This window comes from Chaetura pelagica, unplaced genomic scaffold (genome assembly GCF_000747805.2).
Source record: "Chaetura pelagica isolate M959 unplaced genomic scaffold, ChaPel_1.0 scaffold65, whole genome shotgun sequence".
Taxonomy (NCBI): Eukaryota; Metazoa; Chordata; class Aves; order Apodiformes; family Apodidae; genus Chaetura; species Chaetura pelagica.
Genome location: NW_009953386.1, coordinates 3479926 through 3490695, shown reverse-complemented (window position 1 = coordinate 3490695; position 10770 = coordinate 3479926). Strand labels below are relative to the sequence as shown.

The window sequence follows — 10770 nt, the reverse complement described above, 5'->3', positions numbered from 1 at the left end:
ATTGGTTAGGGCTCTCAGCGGGTTTTTGTCCCATTTTGTTAGGTGCCTCGGGACAGGTGGTGTTCTGCAGCTCGGTTTCCCTTCGGGAAGTAAAACCGACTTCCCAAGTGAAGAATATTGGTGTGTTGGTTATTGGTTAGGGCTCTCAGCGGGTTTTTGTCCCATTTTGTTAGGTGCCTCGGGACAGGTGGTGTTCTGCAGCTCGGTTTCCCTTCGGGAAGTAAAACCGACTTCCCAAGTGAAGAATATTGGTATCAAGGGAAGGTGCTACAGAGGGATTGTTATGTTTACAATGAGTGATACAACTCTTTGCCTCTGAAGCGTAGTGCTTGTGTTTATATATGATAAAATACATAATTTATAGCATCACTAATACTATGTATAAATATTTGATGTATTTATATTATAATCATACATATTAGTCCTCTGCTACACCTGTGTCACCTTTCTCAAGTTTTGAAAGATCCCACAGGTTCTAGAGACGTGCTGTGTGTGTATTACACGCTGATGTCTCATGTCGGTGTTGCTCAGGCTCTAAATATCTGCACAGCTTCAGTGTGCAAGTTGAGGGGCTACTGTGGGAATAAGATGATATAGAAATGTAAATAACAGTTAAACATACTATACTCGAGAGTGTATACAAAACATACACAATCAATGAAGAAAGAGGCTGTCAGTGAGAAGTGGTTTCATGCCACTGGCTCTGGTGAAACTAGAATGTAAAGTTTCATTTAATATATAGTTGTTAAATGGATTAAGTATGTTATTTCACCTTTCTCCTCCATTGTTGAATGACATAGAATCATAGAATCCTAGGGGTTGGAAGGGACCTTGAAAGATCATCTAGTCCAACCCCCCCTAATGCCTTGCTTCTTTGTTCACAGGAAGTTCATGAAGTGGATCATGGTCTTATTAGCCACCGTCTGGCTGATTCAGAGGAGACTCTCAGTTCGGGCACAGAGAAAATGCAGGTTCCTGCTCAGTATAGCTGGAGTGCTGACTGGAGCTTTTGGGTAATGTATTTATATTTCTTCTAACTTGTGTTTTATTTGTTAATATAGGTATATTTCAATTTATACGTGTGTATACGTGCTAGCTTTATATCCATAGTTCTCAAGTTCCTTTGTCCTCATGAATTACTAAAGCCTTCTCCACCCATGTAGTGAGATGGGTTATTTTATCATTATCAGCTTACTAAAGCGTAAGGTGAGACTGAAGGGAGGTGAGGTTGCTTGCCTGATGTTATATATCAAGTTAGTGACAGGACCTCTGGCTTCTGTGCCCCAGCCTGTCTTCCGGTTCCTTGTAACATCTCTTTATGCCTTTAGAAAGAAATTGTTGATGCTATTTTGACAGTACGGCCTGAATTTTGATTCTCAGTGTTGAGTAGTTGTTCTGATGTGCTTTCCTAGTGTCTGTTTTGTTTTCAAATAAACACGTTTGTTTTCCACAAGAGTAAATAAGCTACCTGTGCTTTGTGTAAAGAATGGGATTTATGAATAAGGAGGGCAGAAAGGAGAGGTTTAATTTAGCTCCTTTCCAAGGAGATGCCTCACTTAAAGTGGAAGGCATAATAATAAATGCTGTCATTAATACTTTTATCATGCTTTTGATGGATCTACCTTTTTTTTTTTTTTTTCCCCACTCCAGTGCCATGAGAGAAGGTAAACTTAAGAGTGTAGACTTGAAGTGTATGTTTTGCTCATAGTTTGGTGGATGGGCTGCTGCTGTTAGATAGGAAAGGGTAACACTTGAGTGTACAGGCACAGGCAGCGTAACACCTGATCTCTTGAGAGACTTCTGTTCCCTTCCTCTCAGCTCTGACAGTCTGACTCAGGTTCAGCATCAGGTGGCCTCAGTAAATTGGCATGTTTCAGCTTGTGCATAGGAACATCATCTGAACTACTGTGTCCTTATCCTGATGATGTAATCAAAGAGTTCATTGTGCTCAGCAGGTGAAAGATTAAGTAACTAGCAAAGACTTTGGGTGAACTGTGACAGAGCTGCAAACTTAGCTGGGGGATTGGATTTCCCAACACCTTATTTATAAATTTAGCTTGTATGTCTTCCTCCTCTTGTCCAAACTAAAAGGATGTCTTAAAGGTCAGAACACTGATTGTGCATCTCAGATGCTAGAATGAACTTCCTTTAAGGTGCATGCGTGCTGTTAAACTGAGCAACAGTATTCTGGAGCCAATGGAAATGGGACAGGCTGCATGAATCCCAGTGGGCCACAGAGTTGTGCTGTTAGAGTATAGGTACTTGGATCATTCAGTGTTTTCTCCACTGTTCCTACAGTGGCAAAGCTGATACAGGGACGTTCTGTCTGTGCCCAGCTGTATCTCTGCACTTGAATTGGTAGCAAATCATGTTGCATATGACATAGTAGCTGCCAGCTCTGCTCTCATTAGATGTCAAATTAGATTGTGTAAACTAACTCTTTATGGTTTGTATACAACTGTTAATACAGTTTGTATTTTGTGAGGAAGAAACCTGTTTAGGTCTTGTGGTCAGTTTATTGGACTTGCAGTTAGCAACTCAGTCTTTCCTTGATAAGCTTGGCAATCTAAAAGTCAGTAAAGTGCAATAGATGAAGAATGTAACTGTGCTGTTTGCTTTGCATTTGTAAGTTTGAGACATGATGAACGTTAGAAGTGTTTTTGAACAGAGCTTTAGGTGTGTAGGGTGCAGGGTATTGCACTTCCTCACGGTGTTGCTTTCTGCTTCCTGTAATAACACGTGCCTGTAACTTCAGGGGAAGAGGATCCTTGAGTGCAGTGCTAAGAGAGTGTAAGGTGTCCTCCAGTATAAATAAATGGTTGTCTTCTGTCTATGATTCATACTTCAAGACCTTAGTATTTGTTTGAAGTTAGCATTTATCTGGTACTGCAAATATGACCTTGCAGTTAAAACAAGGGAACTGTGTAAATACTCGCCTCTTGTAATAAAGTACTGTGGCTTGTAAATTTCTAGCTATATGGTTTATGTTATTGATTAGTTTTAAAAACCTCAATCAGTCTGGTTAAAGGAGATTGAATGAATGATACTCGTTTTCTCAGCCTCAAGGAGACTGAACTTTGAAGCAGCAGGAGGCAGAAAGTCACAAGTTCAGGGCAAAATGTAAGATATTCTAATTAAAACATTATGACATTGGCATCTTTCCTTGCTTGTCTAAACAGAAAGTGTTTTAATAACTTGCATGATTGATGATCAGCTGCTGAGTATATAAACAAATCATAAAAATTCCCTAAATAATGAGTCATAGTGAATGTGTAGGTGATAACACGAAAGGTAGCTTGTTGCAGCGTGCAAAGCATGTGTCACTAAGATTTGGCAAAGGATGATCTTAGTGTCTTGTGGCAGGCGTGGATTTGTTTTGCTCATTTCTACTCTTGAATCAGTAGAACTAAGGAATTGCTACAACAGGAAGACTAGCCTGTGGTAGCGTCCGGGGATCAGCTTTGGTTACCTGGATATTTGCTTTGAGAGGCTACATGTTTCCAACAACTTTGGTTTGCGCCAAGGATTGATTTCTTCTAAGTATGTGCTCTTGTTTCTCTGATGATGGAAACCAAATGTATATGTTAGAGCCTGACTGGTTTGACTTCAATTTTTCATGGATTTGAGTGGGAGTAGGCAGTTGTGCCATGCCTCTGGAAGTCAGGCCAGGTATCATGAATGCTCAATAGGTGCTGTGAGCACATGTAATTAGACACAAGCTTGGGTTGGGAGCCTCTGGGATGTAATCTCTTTCCTGACTGTGGGGAGAAGGAAGAGTAGCAGAAAAATTAGCAGGGAAGGAGGAGAAGAAGAGAATCCTGCAAAGCATCATTTTCCCTCATCTCTTAAAAAAAAAAAAAAGAAGGAAAAAAAAAAAGAATACTTTGGATAACTTCACGGAAAAGTTTTGAGAAGGGATTATTTTTCTGTACTACTGCAAGTAATTCTTAAACTAATACTGTTACTAAGTGCTGGTTTTGTGGTGGGTGGTTGTTTTTTTGTTGTTTTTTTTTTAAGACCGTTCCCTGGAGGTGAACAAAGCTAGACTTTTATAACCTCACTGGAGATAAAAAAGAGCCTGCTTGTGAACTTTATCTCGGGCCTTTCCTTCCTTACTGGAACCCTTGAAGTTTTCATCTACTTTTGATTAAATAGTTTTTGTTTTGGCAACTGCAAATAGAAATTATGACAGTCAAAGATGCCATGGAAATTAAGTTACATTTGGAAGCCCTGTCTCAAGATTCTGAATTTGCCTTTCATCTTTTTTACACTCTTCATACTGAAATATAATTTAATTTAATATTTTTGAAAGAAGAAACCCAAGAAAATCTTATGTTCTTCTACTCTAATGAAGAACGTAAAGATGAGTGAGGAAGCTAATGAAAAGGATCCTTGCATCAAAAGCGAGGGTGTTCTTTCTGGGGACTATAGTTCCTATTAATAAACAGTCAAATAAAGTTCATGTGTGTCTACAGTAAGAAGAATGCCTGTGGAAAGAAAGTACAAAAAAGTAAGTCCTTCCCTTGCAATATAAAGGTAGATGGAAGGAGTTGAAATCAAGTGAGCATCTCTCAGAAGATTACTTTTATCTGGGAGGCTTGTTTAAGAATTTGGAAATCTGATCTGCCAAGAAAGTGTTGGAAAGAAAATAATAGAATGAGATTTAAAAAGTCAATTCTATTGCAATGTAATGTGAGTTTAAAGAGTTGGTTGATGTGAAGGAGTACAACAATAGAAGCTAACAAATGATACTGTGAGAAGTGAAAGTAAGCCTTTCCTTTTTCGTAATACAAGAGCAAGTGGGGTTGCACAAAGTTTGGAAAAGGATTCTGAATATTGGCAAACATGGGTTTGGTCTCATAGAGACCATGGGAGGTCTAGTCTGTGTGAGAATATGTTGAGACTCACACCTGCACAGGAGGGATACAGATACACATTATAGTTTGGAAGGATGACTTACTGCAGCACAGATAGAGGCTGTGACATAATCTGTAGTAAGGGTTAGATGAAATATTTCTTGCATATGTAGTTGTTTGAATGCTTCTTCCACCTTTCTCTGAAGACTCAAGTTCAGTTGGGGAATGGTTTACCTGGGTTGTTAAATTGGTAACTATGTTTTGGCAGGCTGGTATTTAAGGCTGTCTGATGGGTGCTTCATCTCCTGTGTTGTACACTTGGTATGTTACTTCTGAGGAAACCTTCATTTCTCATCTGTGCCTCTAAACGCTTGGGTTGTGAAGGAGAGACATCATGGCTTGTGACATTGGAGGAGCATTTTTAGCTGCTTTTTCATTTGCTGGTATGAAGCAGTATGCTAAGGAGAATGAGAATTGCATAAATGCTGTAGGTCTCTGAAGAGAGTAAGAATCTTAAGCACACTTACACTGTCTTTTCTGAAATGTCGTGACTTCAGTATAAGTAAATTTTGCTTCACTTTTAACACTGGTACTTTTTTGTTTACATAGAATAGATGCCTTTTTCTTAACCCCTGTTATAGCACTGATTATACAAAGTTTTTAAATTGTAAGAAAAGAGAAACTCTAGTCCTGACTAGCCCTTGAACATGGATTATTTGGCGAAAGTGTTTTTCTCACTCATTTTCACCCTGATAAACTCTAATGTTGTGATGCAGCTTTAAACTGAGCACTGGGGTAAATCTGACTGCCATCAAGTTTCAGCCTGTTCTGAGCAAAGACTGGCAGTTGGTGCCTTGTCTAAATAATCTTTCTCCAGCTACAGAAGTAGAAAGTTCTATATGATACAAACTATTATTACATACACCTGAAGTGTGAGTCCAGAATCTGAAAGTTAAGTGTAATAAATAAGGAACAAAATACTTCAGATTTGTGGGATTTACTTATATTGTAAGTCACTGGGAGAAAAACCACCAGAAATGCAACGTAGTTCAGAAGAACAGCGTGAAGTTGGTTGAACCGTGAGAGGGACGTTCCTAGCTTATCGAATGAAAGCTTTAAAATGCAATTCTAGGAGATGGAAGTTAAGCTCTTTTTTGGTCTTTGGTTTGATTACAGCTTTGTTCAGTATTTCTGGAAAGAAGCAGTGGGGTAACATTGTATTTTTCAAGTCTGCTGCAAGTAAGCTATTTGCATCCTTTTGGAGGTAAAGGCAGGTAAACAAAAACTGTACAGGATATGATTCTTTATTGGTACATTTTATTAAGTCTTTAGCAGAAACTAGGAGTAGAAAATTCTCCAGGAGATATTTTAAGAAAATAAGAAAAAAAAAATATCAGAACCTGAAATATTTTTCTGAGGTTTAGATAATTTGGGACACATACTTGCCTATCCAAAAATTTAAGAGCATTCTAGACAAGAGTATATGGCTTTTCTGCTAGTGACTACCCTGGTAGTCATATTTAGTCTCATTCTATGCAGCAGATGGCTATGCACTACTTGAGCTATGTCAAGATTCTTTGGTGATATTGGCAGTTTTCTAGAAATTACATGGAATAAGTGGGGGTTTTGGTAGTGTTTTCTTAATTGAAGTTCCTTGCAGAGTCAGTAAAGCTTACACTTGGGATATTCATGCACAAGCTTTAACTTTGGTAATGTGTTCAGGTCATGTGTTTGGATTGTGTATTTTTTTTATTGCAACCTCCAAAAGCCCGTAGGGAAATAATAGATAAGATAAATCAGGACTTAAGCCTACTTTTACAACTTCTCAGCTTTCTCCTTCTGTTTTCTGCTGTGTCTACCCACTGGAACTCAAGATGCCACCTCTTGTTCAGGATGAGTGGAGGTATGTGATAATGAATGGTGGTGTGTATGTGGTTCTGATCAGCTTGTACTGATACATGTGTTTCCCAGTGGTTGACCCTTTGCGTTCCATTTTTGTATAAAACTGAAGAAAAATAGTGTATGATCTTTCTTTGCTGAGAATAGTTCAGTCAAATCTGGTGGCATCTTTTAATATAGAAATGACTGACAAGAAAATCTGTGTTTGGTTTCTATGGTAGAAAAGGAAGAGATCAGATCAGATATTTTATAAGAAAAAATAGGTTTGGGGCAATAGCTTGGTGAGTGGTGTTTCCTGCGTAATTTCATATGCAGTAGAGCTACTCACAGGCTTGGTGAGATGACTGATGTAATTTATACCAACACAGTTCGTGTAGTTGGCTGCAGTCACCACTGCATTAACTGTGTGACTGCTGTTGTTTGTCTAATATGCTCCTACAGGTTGTCTTAATCCTGATCCAAAATATTAATATCCTTCTATGACTTGCTGAAAAGTGGCACAGACCAGTTATGAAATCTGAAGTGTATTTGGGGACTGTTACTGAACTTAAATACAGATTTGGAGGTGCCAGAGTCCAGTTTTGGGAGAGTAAGATGGGAAATGTGGAACTGAGGGATGCCATTCTTCTGCTTCTGTGTTTAGCTACCCATGTGTTATTTAATGTCAGTGGGACTTTGTTGCAGGTAAACAAGATAAGAGTTCAGAAGTAATGTTACTTTATTGTGTGAGGCCTGCCCCACCCCCTCCAAGTCTGAATCTTTTTTTCCCTTCTTATTAAATGTATCAATTAAATGTAAAGACAAGCAGTTTGAATTTTATATTACTTAGCCTGCAGTGAAAGATCAGGTGAAGAAACAGATTTTCTTAACAAATAACTTTGGCTAATTGTCTCACACACGTGTTGTAGGAATTAATGAGTCAGATGAAACTACTGTTCAGGAAGGAATGTATTTTTTTTATCCAAAAGGAAATAATCTTGACCAAGCTTTTAATTGCCATTGTATCATATTCGCTATACACTTAAGACTGTAGAAACCTGGACAATGCAGGTTACAGGACTTAAATTGTCTGCTCTCCAGTTTAATTTTATCTCAGCTAAAGGATAACTTGTTGGGTGGGTGACAAACTCATTTCAATTACACAATGTTAAAATAGTAACTGCAGAGTTCATACAAATACACTTGGTTTATTTGTGTTAAGTTGTTTGTGAACTTACATCATGGGGCTTGGGGAGTTGTTTTTTGTTTCTTTAATCCTTTAAATACTGTAATTTTTCTTTGATTTTTTTTTTTTTTTTTAAAAAAACCTTTCAGTAATTTAATCACCAGTCCTTGTGACAGAATTACTAAAAAATGCTTGAATGTTGCATCTTTGAAGTCAGGAAAGTTGGTACAAATCCACACTTTTCCCCTATGTTTCCATGATGACAGGCTGGGAGAGTTGGGGTTGTTAAGCTTGAAGAAAAGAAGGCTCTGGAGAGAACTTTATAGCAGCCTTCTGGTACCTGAAGGTGCCTACAGGAAAGCTGGGGAGGGACTGTTTACAAGGGTATGTAGTGATAGGATAAGGGGCAGTGGTCTTAAACTAGAGCAGAGTAGGTTTAAAGTAGACATTTGGAAGAAGTTCTTTATAATGAGTGTGGTGAAACACTGGAACAGGTTGCCCACAGAGGTAGTGTTGATGGAGGCCCCATCCCTGGAGGCAGAGTCAGGCTTGATGAGGCTCTGAGCAACCTGATCTAGTTAAAAAGGCCCCTGTGCACTACAGGGGCAGCTGGACTAGATGACCTTTAAAGGTCCCTTCCAACCCAGACATTCTGTGGTTTTATGACAGTGGAAAGGAGCTAGGCACTTAAGATGTTTGTGAACTTGTCTTGTACTTCATGTCTTGGGGAGGCAATATGAAACGTGGTCTGATCTGGATGCTGAGTAAATCTGAGATTGAAGCATTTTGCCTTCTGGAAAGCTAAAAGCACCTTAATTTCCAGTTCAGAGTTGTGGAAGATGTTTTTCTGTGGGTGTCAAAGTCTTTTGAACTTTTTATTGATGTCCTTATTTAAAATAACTGGAAATTAAGGTGCTTTTAACATTTAAACATTTAAAACATTGAAACATGAAACATTTAAATGTTTCATCCAAATGCAGAGGTACTTGGTAGCAGTTAGATAAATAATCATATTTAAAGCTGAAATTATCAGCCTTATTGCTAATTGCAAACTTCCAGACTCAGGTGTTTAATCAGCTGAAGATGGTGTTATCTTATAAACAGGAAATCCACTGAAATGACTTTATGCTGATGATGCTTCTGAGGCCTGAGTCACACTGGTACCCAGGTTTTGGCAGGGCCCTTCTGAGATCTGGATTCCTTTTACTGTCTTTCTCATGGAAAGAAATCACCAATGAATATTTTTCTGTATAGATTTCCCTCCCAGTATTTTGCTGCTCTTTCAGCACACAGAGATTCCCTGTGATGTATCCTAGCTTTGCTTTGAGAAGGCGGAAGAGTTGTCTGGTTTTTCTGGTGAAACCAGTTCTTGCTATTTACATATGTAGCTGATCATGACAACAGTGAACTGCAGGCCTTCTAACTACCTTGGTAGTTGCACAGACACAACTGCTTAATACTAACCAGCAGCTGTGGCTGGGAAGGTGACTCTCAATGTGATCCCATTGTGTTCAATTATCTTCTCCTGTCAGACATTCAGATTTAAATCTGATGATAGGAGTGATTAAAATGCCTGGAAATATGTTTGTGTTTTCTTTCAGCTTCCTCTGTAGGGCTGTACTAGGAGAGGGATCTCCTTGTGAGTCATGAGCTGTATCTTCATCCAAGTGCCCAAGGGGATTTGACATGTAGGAGGAGGCTGGGCCTTCAGTGGGTGAGGTTGATGCAGCATAGAGACACCTGCCTCTCCTCTAGCTCTGAAACCCTCTGTGTGTTGTGATAGTTTCTAGGGACCTAGTCTCACAGCTGGGGTGGTTGGGTGGTGCCCTGGAGCAAACGGGCTCCACAGCCCCTTGCTGCAGTAGTGGCTCACAGTCGGTGAGGGGTGAAGCTTGTGTGCAGCCCATTGTGTTCTAGGTTGTCTCCCGTGATTCCGGAACAGCCCTCTACACAAACTGAAGTCGGGGCCTGATTTCATTCAGGTGCTTGTGGAAATGCAGCAAACAGGTCCTAGGTAAGACAGATAGAAGGGGACAGACAGCAGGAAAAAAAAAACTACAAACCAAAACAAAAAAAACCACCAGATGTGCTGTTCCCCTTCCAGAGCAGACAGAGAGGTCTGACTGGTATGCAGGCCTTACATCCCTTGCCTCAAAGTGTCTGCTCTGTGCCTATGAAGAACTGAGCTCCAGGCAGCTGGTGAAGGGGGTTGAGTGGTAGTATACTGATTTTGGGAGCTTGGGTGGGCATGAAGCATGCCTTGATCTCCTCCCTGCCTGCTCTAGAGCTCAGACTGAGGAGGTCTCTTATAAAGGACTTGACTTGGTCAAGTCTTATTGTGAGAATAGATTTGGGTCCATGCTGAGTTATCAAATATAGATGTACTCTATCTTTAAGACTGGTGTATGGGCCTTTAGCAATGCAGAGAGGAGGAATGCTGGGCATTGTGTGCTCCTTCTCAAGCTGGTGTTTCCCTGGTGATGGTACTTTTCCTCTGCTGAACTCTGTGGGACTTCTGTGAACTGGAAATGACCTATGCTACTGCAGTCTGCCTCCCAAAATCCATTTAGATTACAGTGAGTTTTAGATTGGAGCAGGGCAGTTCTACGCCCTCCCCGCCTCAAGTTTTCTTTGACCACTTGCTGCAGCGTTTGTGTACACGTTCAGCAAGACTAGTGTGTTTCAGCTTGTTTTCCAAGCTGGCATGCGAGCAGAGGCTGGCAGAACGCAAGCTCACTTTCCTGGATGGTGTCCAGCACTGGCTCTGAGCGGGAGCGGTAGAGGCTGCTTGAATGTTGGCCAGGGATTTTTGGTTGGAACAGGCTGCAGACAGCTAGAGGAGGAGGTTCG

The 10770-nt window shown here is 40.0% G+C and overlaps 1 protein-coding gene across 1 annotated transcript in view; it reads left to right on the top strand.

Moving 5' to 3' along the window:
• The first annotated feature begins 891 nt into the window (after positions 1-891).
• GRAMD1C (GRAM domain containing 1C) overlaps positions 892-10770 on the top strand; it is a 55893-nt gene continuing 46014 nt past the window's right edge. Inside the window, exon 1 of the mRNA XM_009998234.1 lies at positions 892-1013. Within this exon, the coding sequence (XP_009996536.1) occupies positions 966-1013 (48 nt within the window). The 5' untranslated portion in view covers positions 892-965. The remainder of the gene's footprint in view (positions 1014-10770) is intronic.